The sequence below is a fragment of the Cariama cristata genome, unplaced genomic scaffold, assembly GCF_000690535.1.
Source record: "Cariama cristata isolate BGI_N322 unplaced genomic scaffold, ASM69053v1 scaffold19278, whole genome shotgun sequence".
Classification (NCBI taxonomy): domain Eukaryota; kingdom Metazoa; phylum Chordata; class Aves; order Cariamiformes; family Cariamidae; genus Cariama; species Cariama cristata.
The window spans coordinates 34201-49632 of NW_009630849.1; the positions used below are offsets into that span (position 1 = coordinate 34201).

At 40.2% G+C, this 15432-nt stretch overlaps 1 protein-coding gene across 1 annotated transcript in view; it reads left to right on the forward strand.

The window, feature by feature from the left end:
• Positions 1 to 15156, forward strand: part of LOC104157014 (GREB1-like protein) — a gene marked incomplete at its 3' end in the record, with an annotated part of 29997 nt that extends 14841 nt beyond the window's left edge. Inside the window, exons 4-8 of the mRNA XM_009705736.1 lie at positions 3995 to 4171; positions 6945 to 7121; positions 12510 to 12644; positions 14565 to 14702; positions 15037 to 15156. Of these exons, the coding sequence (XP_009704038.1) occupies positions 3995 to 4171; positions 6945 to 7121; positions 12510 to 12644; positions 14565 to 14702; positions 15037 to 15156 (747 nt within the window). The remainder of the gene's footprint in view (positions 1 to 3994; positions 4172 to 6944; positions 7122 to 12509; positions 12645 to 14564; positions 14703 to 15036) is intronic.
• Positions 15157 to 15432: the final 276 nt, after the last annotated feature.

Genomic DNA, 15432 nt, shown 5'->3' on the forward strand with positions numbered 1-15432 from the left:
TTGTTGGAGGCATTGACTAACCAAGAGAAGAGCCCACGGAAGCTCTGAGGGTCTGTCTGTGCTGCCCACTCTTGCTGCTCGCCCGTCGGGATCCCTTTCCTCTCCACAGAAGGGGGACCCAGAGGAAAACTTTTGGTATCAGCCCTGTTCCTTGTCTCGCTCCCTCAGAAAACGAGGTTTCGGCAGTTGCCTGTGAGCTCTGCCGCCTGTCTGTTGAGATGATGGTAGCTGCTTTCTGCCACTTCTGGCAGAGAGGGAGAGATCCTACAGGTACTGAATTTCAGCAAGATTTGTGAAGTTCAGGAGCTGGTTGGATGACATTGGTGTCCCCAGACTAACGTCCCCTGGGGCAGAGAAGTAATTATTCCTCTTGCACAGCCTGAACATTAGAGAGGCATGTACTGGCCTCTACACATACATATCTCTGATCCAGAGATGTCACCAGCCAAAGCAGAGGAGGATGCCGGAGGAGATTGTGCAAGGAGGAAGAAGGGGAACATGGAAGGGATCTGAGAGCACTTTGGGTAGAGGAAGAGATGATACAGGAGGTAAATCTTGGGTATCGTTTGCAGATTAGGCAGGATGCAGCATTTCTGCAGTACAGCCCTGCATATCCTAAATGGTGGGAAATATTAGATATATTCAGGTCAACAGTCTCTCAGGTAAGAGGCTGCTGTTGCCTAGATATATTCAGGTCAAGACAGTCTCTCAGGTAAGAGGCTGCTGTTGCCCATGATAGCAGGCTGAGATACATCCATTTGTTTCAATGGGTACTGCTAAGATGTTACCGAGTAATGCTTATAAACTTGTTAAGATGTTGTGATGGATTTCTTAGGGTTTTCCTGCACCTTCTTCCCCTGGGGCCTCATGCGGAATGGTGATGTGCAGCTCCTCAAAGTGTAGCTGAAATTGTTTTGCTCCTAGCCTGGATAATAGCCAAGTCTTTGCTTTTGTCTCGGATGTTGTGGAGTGCGAGAGCGTTGCTTCACCTCGCTGGGACGTCAGAACCCTCAGGCATCCAAAGAGGCTCTGAGTTTCTCATATGATATTCAGTCATCTCCATGTTGTGTGTTCTTCCTGAAAGCCAGTCTATATTGAAATATGACTGTTAACAACACTCACAACCAAAATCCTATTTTCTTTGGTGTCCTAGTATCGCTATTGCTAACAATTCCTTTAAAAGCCTCTTACTGGTCACCATTTGTGCTTCTGGGCATTTCCTGAAAATTTTTAGGTAGAGACAAGGCTGTAGAGTAATTGTGTAAAAACTGGTTTAAATCTGTCTTGAAATCTTATCGCACTTGTTGTTTCATAATCCTTATCTGCAGATGTCCTGTTTGCCCACGTTGTCAGCAGTGGGTAATTTTTCCATTTTAAATCGAAATGTAGAGTGGTATTCTCTAAGCATGTCAGCTACTCACATTTCACTGAATGCCTAAATATTTAAGGGCCATTTTGAAAATTCTGGACATATACCCAAATGGCATAAACATGTGAATAAGCAAATTCTATTTTGAATGTAAGGGAGTTTTGTTCCTAGATTTATCTGCAACTGTTCCTTTCTTAATTACATTGAAAAGTCCAGATAATACTTAGCCTGGTACCTAGCCTTCTGTTTGATTAGGATCAATGTATTTCTAAGGAATACACCTTAAAAAGAGTTTAAGATACTAAAATCAAATTGCATTTAATCAGAAAAGAATAAATTTTGCTTTAAATATGTGGGTTTAATGCCTTTCCCCTAAAACATAGGTAACTTTTTATTGGTAAGTTATTGTTATAATCCATTGATTTGTAAGTAAAAACTTCGGGTGCTTCATTTTACTTCACTGGCTGGAAGAAGGTGTGTGTGAGGGGTGAATTCATTCTGGATTACTGGAACCGAGCTGATTGAGTAACTGCAGAAACTATTCAGCCAAGAACTGGTTAAGCAGATGGAGGGTGTAGGCACAAGACTGAACCTGCGTCGGACCCTGTTTTCGGCACGCTGCTGCTTGCCAGGAAGTTTGCTGATTCTGTGCATTCCGCTTTGCGAATGCTCTTTGCCTGGTACAGTTTTGAGATAAAACCAAAACCCATTAACTTTCACCATTTTTGCCGAAGTTTTAGACTATGGGTTTTAGCACAGGAGGTAAGAGTGCAGACACGTATTGACAATGGTTGAGGTGGCTTTTGGTTAAGCTGTGATCACATTGTGTTTCCAGATGCTTAGTGTCTTTCTCCAGTGGTTTGATTCCCTGCCCCGACCCCCCCGCCCTTAGAATTTCTGTAACAACTATGGACTACTTGAATAGTATTTTAAATTAAGTGTAAGAAATATACATTAATAGCTGAAGTCCTAATAGATATTACAGTAATTTCAATTTAGTTTGGTATGTTTGTTTTAAACAATAATGATTATTGTGATTATGATTTTCTTTATTTTGAAATATTGATTCACGCAGATGGATGCATATGTTGTCTATGTTACAATATTTCTATGGGTGTAGCAAAGGAGAGAGGGACAGTGGATAAATGTGTGATGTCTTTGGATATTCTGAAATACGGTGGGTTTCCACCAGCTGCTGCTGGGAGATGTGTGAGGCCAGACTTTAGCACTGATCTTGCAGCTGGAGAAGTGAGAATTGGAGGGGAACACAACATAAGTCTGGTTCTTCATAAAACTTGGCAGTGCTTTCGTTGACTGCTGCCTAAGGGAAATCAGAAAGCCCAGTGTGGTGGTGTCCTTTCCTGTGGAGGAAACCACATCAGTTGTGGCTTTCTCTCACACCTGTCATTTCCTTGCTTGAAAGCAGAAATTCCTCAATGAAAATAATATGATGGAGCTGTACAAAGAAGTGATGGGTGATTTTGATCCCTGTAAATCCAGTGTTGGAGCTAATGGAAGAGTCTTTGAACGTTGTTGTTAATTTAGTCGAAAGAATCTAACTTTGGAGTTGGCTTGGCTTTGAGCAAAAGATTGGACCAGACCTCCAGAGCTCCTGTAATTGCTCTAAACTGTCCCATCCAACCTTTCAAAAATCCCCACTGTGGCTGCCAGGCTCATCCCGAGTCCTGAGCTCCCAAGGGCCCCGTTGCAGTGCCTGACCACGGCTCTGGGCTGCCCTGACGGGCTTTTTTGTGTGTCCCAGCCTGCCAGCTGCTCACCGCAGGACGTGGAACAGCAGAAGCTCGTTCCAGTCCCTAGTTTTGCCCACTTCTGCTGCTGGCTTTAGCCCTACGTTGACCAAGTAGCACAAGAACCAGTGTTATGTTCTTATTTTGTATGTATATGTGTATTTGGGTGGGGAAAAAATGAATTGGAGACTTGAAGTCAAGCAGTCCATTGAGACTTCAAGAGACTCAGTTGGAGACTTAAAGAAAACATGTTGTACATTTCTAAAACCAGTCAATTAATCTTTTACTTGCTGGAATTCCTGAAATGTATAAACGAGTTAAAAAATTAGATTTTAAAATGTTTTTCCTTTAGTAGTCAATACTAAACTTCAGTCGTGAAATTTTTATCATTCCTTTGTATTACCTAGTGCTGTTTATGTACCACTGCCAGCCTGTTACAAGCAACAAAGACAAAATTGGTTCTCTTGAAAAGACTGTAAACAAAAATTTGGCAAAGAAAAAATATTATTTGGCATGTTTTAAGAGCTATTTTCTGTTATAAAATCACAAACTTGAAGGAAAGTTTTGAATGTTCTTGAAAAGTTGAGTTTCTGAGCCATTTAATATCTGGTCTTTAGAGAAATACATCTCTTCTCTGCCTGAATGTGTTCAGGAACTCTTTAAATTAATGTTTATCTCTTGTCTCTGAAACCCTGAACTAGTGGATCTGATGAGATGCTATCTCCATTTCCTCTGTTTCCATTGAAAAGGATGTATTAAAACCCCCAGTTACAGTATCAAGTTGTGAGGCCCCATTTGCTTTTGTACTGATAAAAAAAAGAAGAAAATGAAACAAAATCTTTTGGAGATTTATCATTTGTTTTGGTTTGTTTTGTAGGTTTTTGTCAAGCAGGCAAGGATTTACGGTTAGTATCTCTGTGCATGGAGCAAATTGATATCCCAGCAGGCTTCCTGTTAGTAGGAGCCAAATCTCCCAACCTTCCTGAGCACATTCTAGTCTGCGCTGTTGACAAGCGGTTTTTGCCAGATGATCATGGAAAAAATGCACTTTTAGGTAAGAGTTTTTGGATTTTTTTTTCTTTGTGCCATAATAATTCAGAGAAAAAGGTCAGTTCAAAATTATCTAAAGCCATTTCAGCTAATGACCTTCTATTAGAAATATGTTGAGGAGGGGCTTGTTTTTATTAAATTAAATCTGTAGCTGAACCTGCCTTAAAACCCCATTTTAAAACAAGTCCCTGATTCCACAATTAACCACAATGGAAGGTCGGTGATTTCTGTGTGGGCAGAAGTCAATTGCAGCCCTGGCACTCTAAATGCAAGCTATCCACATACGCTTTATCTCTACTGATGCTTACAGCATTTTCATTTAAGAAGAAATATGCTCATGCAACTGTTGAAGCTGAGCTATCTATTTTTCCATGGATTAAGGGACAACTTCTGCCCTTGGCTCCACCAGGAACATTGTTCTCAATAGGAGCTCTGAGGCAGTTTACTTCTCAATCTAGTACATAGCGGGAAAAAAAACCAACAAAACGTTTAAGTCATAATTGATTACATTTTATGAGCTTTAAAATTTTAATACAAGAATGCTTCTTGGTGTTTGAAGACAGACGTATGTGCACCTAGATTTCCTGCCTGGCTCACAACTGGTACACATTTTAACAGGCTAGTAAAAGTGATTTAATATATTTTGGCTCTTTTAGCCTGTTCTGAATTTACTCTCTCATTTCTCTCTCCAGTCATTGTGCTGCCTGGAGTATATTCTGAAAGACCTTTCAACAGGGAAGAGATTTCAATAAAGCATAAATACCCTGATTTAACCACACTGCTGAAATTCTGGTCCGGACCACCAATATTTTGCATAACTATTGAAAACACCTTGGTTTTGTACTTCTGTGCTTTAATGTTATTTCTCCCTTAAACCCATTTAATATGCTACTGCACACTGTAACCCTTTGGACCTAAGGCAGAAATCCCACTGGCCTGAGTTCGATAGGAGCTGTGGCGTGATGTGCCCTTGCTGGGTACGGTTGGAGAGGTGGGGTGGTGGGGTACTCTGGTGTATAGTGCCATCCTCGGAGGAGCTTCTCCCCCACTGAGCAGGGTAAGTGTCAAGACTTGATCAATAAGAACTATCTGATAGACAGACAGATGGTGTTTAGTCTGATGAAATGTGGTACTACTTGTCTGTCTTGGTTAAGCGTTCCTTCCCCCCTCCTTGTATCCATCTATCATCTCTGATATCATTTGGTAATGAGCCTAATGACTCGCATCTCTGCTCTGGCATTGCTGGTGTTACATGTTTAAGTGCCTCTAGGCCTGTGTAACTGGCACCTATGAGCAAAGAATTGGCTTGGTAGCTCTGTGAGACCCTGAAGGCTGTTTCTGACAACTGTAGAGGTGCACCAATAGTTCCTGTGGGTTGCAAAGGAGAAGGCAAGGACTGATTCAGTCCCAGGAGAAACAGGATGAAGAAATCTACTTCTTGGCATCCTCAGCAACATGATGGTAAAAGATGATAATGAGACACAGTAGGGCTGAAGACAGTGGCCTAATTAGTAAGAGTTTTATGGAAAATGCATTTTGTCAAAAAGACTGAATATCTTTCTTCATTAAATTATGAATTTGGCTGACAGGTGACTGTAGGAAGCAATGTTCTCCAAGGTGCTTGGCAGTGTGGAAAATAACGATAGTAGTGAGGATAAAAAATTGGTTCTGTTACAGATCTTGAACTGATTAGTAAGTGGGAAAAAAAATAAAGTGTTTCTACTAGGCATTAATCCACCCAGCACTATTATAAATCATTTTTTATGTTCCAGAAAGAATATAAAACATTTCTTCATTAAGGGTTGAAAGAGATTCAGAGAGGAGTGGAGTGGCAAGTAAGCCAGAGGAGTTGAATTGTTCGGCATTAGATAATAGAGGGCTTATTCAAACAACAAGGATTTTAAGGCAGCTCCATTTCAGAACGCACGCTGTGGTTTGTCTAGGAAAGGTTAGACTGGTGCCATCTACATGCAACACTCCCATTAACATAGTTGTGAATGGCACTGGAAATCAAGGGTGCTTATAAGCCTCAGGCTGGTCTCTGTCCTTCAGCCCTCAACTCAAAATTTCACCCCCTTCTATGAAACAATGTTGGAAACATTGCAGAAAAGCAGTCTTCTGCCTTTGTTCCTACATCTGTTACTTTCGTGAGAGGTTGTAGGTTTTTAAAAACAGGCTGAAGCACTCCTAACTTTTGCCATGAAAATCTTGACATCAGATGATTGCTTTTAAGACTTTAATAAGCTGTAAGGTCCAGCTTACTTGAAAAGTTTTTGTATGAAGAGTCACAGACAAAATTTATTAGATACTAAGGTTAATTTTCGTCACGTGAAGTTGCAGTGGCTGCTATGGATTAACCACTGTTTTGAGAGAGATATGCATGCAGCTTGGAACCTATGTATTTTTAATGTAGAAAAAAATGGAAAAAAAATATTTTTTTTCCTTATGGACATTTCCTAGGCTGGCATCATAGCTCTCCCCCTACCAAGCAGTTATTCCTCTCTGTACTGTGTAGAGTGGAAAATTGGTGGTAGGATTCTGGCATAATTTAGCATGATATAGAAAGATGGAAGAGCTTCAGAAAAGCTAAAAATAAAATCTGCCTGTGTTTGGCTTTTTCCTGACATACGTGCTGTGTAGGGCGTCCACAGAAGCTGTCTGGCTAGAGGCCTTCAGTTGCTCTGAAATGATGTGCAGGCAAGTTAAAATGGCCTTATTCCTAGCAGATGGTACAAGTCATTTAATCTGTATGTGTATCTTCTGCTTCATTCTTCCAGGATTTTCTGGGAATTGTATAGGCTGTGGAGAAAGAGGATTTCGATACTTCACAGAGTTTTCCAATCATATCAACCTGAAATTAACCACTCAGCCAAAGAAGCAGAAGCACTTAAAGTACTACCTAGTAAGAAGCTCCCAAGGTGTACTGTCAAAGGGACCCCTTATTTGCTGGAAAGGTAATAAAGGTGCCCATTCACTTAGGGGTTTTTTATTCTATCGGTGTGATGAATGAAAAATTGAAAGTTGCTGTTGAAAATGTATGCATTCAAAAGGAACTGTAGAAGATTACTTTCTTTACTGCTTGAAGGAAAAATTCCCACTGATTTCACTGAAGTCTGGATTTTGCCAAAGAGGTTTATTTAAGTCTTAATAGTAACCATGCAATTGTAAATGGTCTTCCTCCATCTTCCCATACTTTCAGTGGGAGCCCTAAATCTGCCTGTCTTAGGATGTGGAGCCGTCTCGGTAGAAGAAAGATGGTTGCTCAGTCTGCTGATTCTTTTCTGTGCCTGAAGCAAGATGACTCACAGACAGGGCTCCAGCGTTGGCTTTGCGCTGATACTCATCTTAGCAGGTGCAATTCAATCTGTCTAATGCCTGAGGATACTAGCACGCCATAAGATTAAGAAAACTCAGGGCACTGATCTTGGGGAAAGAGGAGAAACCTTGCATACTCTTGCCGTTTACGGTGTGTTTTACACTTGGGCTAGAGCCATGCAAAGACTCAAGGAGAGAATGGTTTACGTACTCGCTGTCTACTCCGCTGGTGTATACGCAGACTGCCTGTCTTCCTCAGCTGTGGTCTTACTCAGTAAAGACCAAGTTTGATCTGGTGCCTGTTGTTCCAAAGAGGATGATGTGAGGAGAGGAGAAGCTCCACAGCAGGACTGACACACATCTGAAGAGTCACATCCTCATGTGAATAGCAGCATGACACCAGAAAGGGATGGTTATCACTGAGCTGTATGAGTGATTATAGTATTGTATCAGTTAGTGGTTCAAAGGGATCCTGGCTTCAGCTGCTTTTCTCAGTTACGAGTATAATTAACTACTGCTTTGGATGTGTTTTTCAGCAGCATATTTCACCAAAAAAGCAGAAAGATTTAATTTGATCGTGAAGTTCCAAATACAGAAAAAGGAAACCTTATTTTACTTTTGGAATCCTTTTTCTGAATCCCCTTCCTGATGCTCATGCAGTTGGGGTTGGTGTGGGCCCTGGTAAATGCAGTCAGGAGTAACGCACGTGTGGAAGAGGCAGATACTGGGGCCACTTTTGGTTATATGCTGATTGCAAGTGTTTTGAGCACCCATGAAAGTTTAGAAAATCAACCAAGTATTGACCTTGTGGGCATTATTTTGATAGGCTCTATCCCCATATAGCTACCATCCATCTGGTAGTAAAGATCTAATTAGAAGAAGAGAAAAGCTTTTAAACAGCCGCTTCTCTTCAAACAAAACCTAATCCGATCTCAGTTTTAAAAATGGATTAATGTGTGATTTTTTTTTTTTTAAGGTGACTTTCTCCTGCCTCAACTCAATTTTCACCCAGACAGACACTCACAGCACTGAGATCTCCCTGGGGGTTTTGTAGAGGCACACTAAGAATCTGGGTTTCAGCACAATTTCTCCTTTTAAAGGGCAACATATGACGGTTTGTATAAAGGTTGCACCACAGAAGTCGCTGAGTGTTTCCTGGGATATGTCCAATACCTTCAAATCTCTTGGAAGCTGCGAACTGAGGGCTCTTGCCATTTTGCAGCATCTGCTCTGTATTTGCCTGGCCCTCTGAGTGGCCCCCAGGGAGATTCTCTTAATTAGAAGACAAAGTTGACTAAACTGCGAGAGCCGTATTTTCGTTGAATGCTGCCATTTGCCGCTGTTTGTTGTACGTGCTGTTTGTATGCTTTTAACATTTTGTCACCTTTCGCCACCGTGTTGCCGAACTGTTCTACTGGATGGAAAGCCTTGTTAATATGTACTGTAGCTGCTTCGTTTGCAGAATGTAGAAGCAGGCAATCATCTGCTGCTAGCCTCTCTGCTAAACCAAATTCTTCGGTGTCACCGTCCACGACCCCAGAGGGTGGATCAGCTAATGGATACAAATCAGGGTTCACTCAGACAGGTAGGAGCTGAAAGTGCTATAAAGATAACCATTGGGGGTGGTAAGTTACCGCAGATATTGGTGGTTCAGGGATGCTGTAAACAACTGGGTATTTACCTCAAGCTGTGTATAGGTTACAGTGGGGAGGATGCCTTTCAAAATTTGCTTTGTGAAAGATTAAGACCCAGGTGAGGCTGAAGGTTAGCTTAGTCCTCATAAGAGTAGTAAATTAAAAAGTATTAAAATATCTTTTAAATCATTTATTTGATTCTGTGCCTCCCTGTGTTTGTTTCATTTAATTTTTTTGTGGATCTCAAAAAACTTGAATTACACGTTTATAGGGAGGTGTTTACTTAGTATATAGATTAGACTATTTGTCTTGAAAAGGAAAATAATCTCCTTTTGGGGTTAGGGGAGCAGCTTTTATTTATTTGCTTGCTTATTTATTTAAATTTTATTTCACACAGGGGTATACTTAGAACAGCAATTTCCCCATACGCATACAGTGGTTTTGTGTTATGTGAGCTAACGTGCATCTCATAACTGTTCTATAAAGCTATTAATAACATACTTAAACAAGGAGAAACTATAAAAATCAAACAGACGTTGGCCTACAAAGAAGCAGCATCTTAATTTCATTTATTTATTTATTTATTGCAAATAGCCACGTTGCTTTTCTTCTGAGCTTTTTTCTCATGGCTTTATTGCAGCTTCATGTATGCTGTTATGTTTTTGTATCTGTTTCTGCTATTTCTTAAAAAATTAAAAAAGGAGGAAACTTTCTGTTAGTTGTTGTAATTGGTTGGTATGTACGTACCAGAACATAAGTTTCTTTAGAGGAATATGAAATGCAGATACAAAACCAAGATTGTTAAAATACCTTTCCCACTTAGAAAGTATATTAAAAAGGAATAACAAACAAAAGCTGAACATATGCATTCTTATGAAATGGTAATCACTGATCAGTATGTTCAGAGACACTTTCCCCAGGTGGTCACCCCTGTCTCTGTTTAGGAAGCTAGATACTTTAGGCTTTGGTTAAAATTAAATGAAGATGTTTAAACACATCGGCATTTCATTGCATGATCCCTTGGCTTGCAGGTCCTGGCATGAGAACTGTGCAGATGCATGAGAACCTATTTATTTGAAACAAGAAGTGATCCAATATTTGCACAGCTTTGTCTTCTATTGTACCTGCCAAGTTAATAGATACACCTTTGTATACTGCTTTCTCCTTATCACTCACTGCAATTTTCAGTCTGCTTGGTGTTTCTGTGTGTCAGTGTTTGTACTTTTAGGTCATGGTTGTCAAAACCTTTTCATCTTCTTCTACTGTTATCTTCTAGTGAAGATAATGCCACATGCATACATATGAATCCCCTGTGACCAGGAGAAGGGGGGAGAGCACTTTTTTTTGGTGGCCTGAATTCTGACATGTGTCACCTATGATGGAGGTCTGACTTTCTCTCCTGGCTCTGCATAGCTGTTCGTACTTTGAGTTGACTTCTCAGTTCTTTTAAAATAGGAATACTTATTAGCAAGTTGCTTTCTGAAATTGTTCGCAGTTTATTGTCAACTCATACCCATTTTTGCCTTTTAAACTTGTGTAAATATTTCTGTTTTCTCCCCTTGTAAGTGAGCAGTTCAGTCTCCAAGTTCTAGAAGATAACCTGTAGGTAGACAGTTATGGCACGCTCGGAGTACTGTGTTGAAATGGTAATTTCATGTTAGAAATTAGAGCACAAGAAAATTTTGAAATGCCGTCGTTAAAGTTGACAGTACAGTGTGGCCATGACATTGCAGTCAGGTGTCAGGTCCTACTATCAAAACGGCGTGGGAAGATGCAGTCCTGTTGCAAAGGAGAGGTGACTGGCAATGAAAAATGGCTCAAACCTTGAACAATATCAAAAATTCAATTTTAGGCAGACACATGAGAGGGAAAACTTCAATTCAGGTGTTAAAAGGGTGTTAAGCAACTAGAAACAGGGTTTTGCAACAGAAAGATTGAACAATTTTAATAACTGGTAGTACTACAAGTTCTGCTTAGGTACCAGTGTGATGTTTAAACATATACCAGCCACATCTGCGTTCACGGGTAAAATTTCAAGAAAATGTATTGGAACTAGAGAGAGGGGGGGAAAAACCCCAAACAAATAAACAAACAAAAAACCAAAACCCAAACAAAACCCAAAGCTTCTGGACAATTAACTGTGGTGAAAGCTTTAACACTACATATTTGCCACATCATAGTTAGTGAGAGACCAGCATTTTCCTCCAAAGCCCCTCAGCTGGTGGTCTATTTTCTTAGCCGTTCAGCATATGTCCTGTGAACATGGACAAGGTTTTCTGGTGGAGCAGCAGCAGCAGAGGCTTCTGTGTTCTTTCCCCATCTCAGTTACTCTGTCTGGCAAAGCAGACTCTCCCCCCAACCCTCCTTTTCCAAATGGTGTGTGGCCTGAGGGTAAACGTGTTTGGCAGATCAAGTTGGTCTTTGCCTTCTGTTTTCTTTACCGGCTGTTTTACTAGGACATCTGTAGGTGAACTTAGCCTACTTTGCCTACTTGTTGCAAACTGCTTTCTGGACAGACGCTGAGCTAATATTCTTTCAGTCCAGTTACAAGAATTTAGATTTGTCAGTGTATCAGCATCCAAATGTCGCATTTTTCTTAAAGTAAATTGCAGATATTAAATGCCTGATGTTAAAGTAGGGGCCTAAATGCTGAGAGGTTTGGAATCAGCTCTAATTTACAGTTTTATACTGGGCAAATATTGGAATTTATTTGTTCTTCAGTTTATCTATCTATAAAATAAGGTTTATATTTTATATACCAGCACCTTGGTAAAGTGCTGTAAGGAGTTGTTTGTTAATTCATGTGAAGAGGTACCCATCATTTCTTACCCAGGCTTATAAATGATCATACACTTTTCATAGCCTTATAGACAATAGTGCTGTAAGGAGGTTGTGTATTTGGTATTTTTTTTCTGCCCTAAGTCAAGCTCAGCTGTGTCTGACAGAGGTTCAGTAACTTATTCTTGAAAATCTCAGGTGATGGAGATTCCACGACCTTTTTATGCAACTTATTCCAGTGCTTATTCCATATGCTTGCTAGGGGCAAGTCTTGCCTACCCCACGGGGGTATTTTGAGAAGCAATGTGATAGCCCTTTCTACAGTTAAAATATTCTTTGAGTGTATGTGAATGCAATATATTGTTGAAGACATCAGTTGTGGGTTCAGTAGGTTATAAGATTCTATAGAAACGCCCAGTTAAATGTTTGTTAGAACTCCTAAAAGATAACGATATGTGATGATTTCTTAGGAGTGTAAAAAAATTGTTTGCATTATATGCAGAGATGAGCTTAGATAAATTTCTATGACTGTTCATGCATATATAATACAAATCATACATGCATGTATATATATAATTTTAAATAGATACTTAAATGAACAACTTATTTTCTCAGATTCTTCAGTATTCAGTCCAGCAAAATCATCTTCTGCTGTTAACTTAAGTGGAACTCAAGACCCATCCCGAAACAAGAACATTGTGAAACCGCTGGCTCTGTCAGTACAGCTCGTAGGAAAGGCATTTGCTGCAGGTATGGCTTTGCTTTCCGGGATAGCTGAGAGCCAAGAGAGTTAACAACTTAACAGACAAGAAATAAGGGAGTCACCTTTTTGGTGGAAAAAGGAAAGGAAAACATTCACTAGCATTCCCCAAAACTCTCATGTTCTCGCAGACCTCTGCACAGAAATTTTCCATGGCCATTACTGTCCCCAAACTGAACCACACCTTGGCTTTCAGATGTGACATTCTGGTAAAAGTCTCGTGTTATATCCCTCTTTGCACTTCCTAAGGTATCTAAGAAAGCATAAATTCACCTCTTGATACCACACTTATTCTTGCCTCAGTAACTGTGAGCTGTGTGTTGTTCTGCATTTGTAACAGGTATAGTTCCTCCGCTGACATTTAATGGAATCTAGTCTCATTTAAAGGAGTTTTAATATCTGTGCTGTTTTAATTCTTTATTTCTGTATTTATTTCTGTGTTCAAGAAATTAGAACCCTCAACTGTGGCATCTAAATCCCTCACTGGTACTCTGTTGTGATACTCTGATTGTTTATTACTTTATGTGATCCTTTAAGCAAAGAAAAAGAAATTATCACACTTATTACAGGGAAGTATGCTTGAATAAGAAAAAATATAAATTTATTTGGTTTATATATGCACATGAACATTATGTTTTATACATGACTTACCTGCTATTTTATACAATATATATTGTTATTGTACATAATAATATGTACAATAATGAATCATTAACAGTTCCTTGTGTAAAGTAGCCTTTTCCCTCCCATACTTGCGTAAGAGAATTTATCTTGCACTGAAATTACTTCCCACCATTTCAACCACTTCCATAACTGACCCACATCCACCATATCTGTCAATATCAAATTGTTGACTCGAAGTACAAATGAGGAGCTTACAATGGGCAAGTGATGATATTCAAATTTTGCCAATTGGCAACCTGAGAATCTTGTGCCTGAATTTATCTGGATGACTGCAGCTGGAGAGTTCCACGTTCCATTGTTTTAAACCAAACACCCACATCTCAGATGCTTTTTGTTGCGGCTGGCATCAGCAAGCTGCTGCACCATCTCCTGCTGTTGCTCCTGGAATTTGTGCCTGGGAGCTAAACCCTTGTGGAGCTGGCAGATAACAGCAGGGAGCTGTAGTCCACACTGGGCTCCATGTCTACTCTATGCAGTTTATGAGTTTATGCCTTTTTTTTTTTTCCTTCTACAAAAATTAGGCTCTGAAAAAGAATAAGAAGGAGCTTGGAAGTGTGAGGATAACTTCTTGTGATCCTCTGTTGCTGTGGTTTCATTTTGTGATCTGGATATAGTGGGCCCTACCAGGGTGTCAGGCTTGCTCGGACTGGAGGATTGTCTTAGGCAGAGGTAGCAAAATGAAGCAGGTTTTGCCTCAATAATGCTCAGATCATGTATATTTTACTGCAAACTGCCCTGTCTTCTCTGCCCAGTCTCCTTTGCTAAGGCTTCAGATGAAAGCTCTGTAGTGAATTACTGTGTATGGCACATGGATGACTGGGGGAAAAATACATAGATACGCCTAAGTGGCTTAGAAATCTTTACAAACTGAATTCGTGATATGCATATTTTTTTAATTTTCAGTGTCTAAAAAAATGTGTCACAAACTTCCCAATAATTCTGTGTGTGTGTGATGTTGTATTTTATTTTGGTGGGGTTTGTTTTGGATTTTTTCTTCCACGTATCCTCCCCACCTTGAAATCTGGAGACCCCGTTTCAAGGTCAGGATTTTGTAGCCTGTGCCCAAATTATTCTCTGCCAAGTACGCTTCCTGCGTCCCCTGGAGTATGTTTCTTTCAGTCACGTATCTTGCTCTGTTCTTTTGTGTCTGCATGTGGCTGTACTATTTTGTTTGTTTGTTTTCAAGATTGTCTCAAGCCGTACACTCTGTATTTTATTATACTCAGCTCCTCTTTCACTGCGTGCCGCTGATGTTGCTAATGGAAACGCTAATGGAGGGAGAAATAATGTATTGAGTTCTACAGTCTCTCGGCCAGTGCCTCACTCGACATCTCCAAGTCCTGGCTGTGCAGCTGGAGACCAAGGTGAAGAAAACCTCTCTGCTCCTTTATTTTAAGCTGCACTGGCTGTTGAGCATGAAATTTATGATTTTGTTGTTCTTCCTATCGTAGCAGTTTCTACAATTCAGTCTTTACAGATCCATTTGGTTTTTGACATGACTGTTAATCAAAATGCTGTACTCTTTAGCACAGGTAACATTTTTCACGTCATAGTGTGGCTTTGTGTAAATCTAGGTGTTAACCTCTGGTGCTCTGTGACGTGATACCAGTTCAACAGCAATGTGAAATGAAATTGTGGGCTGGAATCTGGTCATTTGGGAGGATGGGATTTAGAAATAGTTTTTGCTTTCCTTCTCAGCATCAATGTCCAGTTCTGGACCACCAAAGAAACGTCACCGGGGGTGGTCTCCTGGATCCCCAGTCCCTCCTCCTGGTTTACCGGTACCTGTTCCTACAATTCGGCCTTCAGCAAGAACAGGTAAAACTTGAATAATACAGAGATGTCATTTGTAAAAACTTTTACTCAGCCAGACCAGTAGCCCTGTGCTGCTTCTTTTAAGTGTTGCACAGAAAGCATAACTGAACTTGTTGAAGTAGTTAAAGACACCATGGAGAGTTTTTCAGGTGCCCCAGGAAAGCACACATGATTGATTGCCTGATCCTTGTTGCCATAATCTAAGATGGGACACAGGGAAAGTGAAACTCTTGGGGGAGAGAAAGGAAAGGAAGATGCAAATAATATTTTTAAAAAATT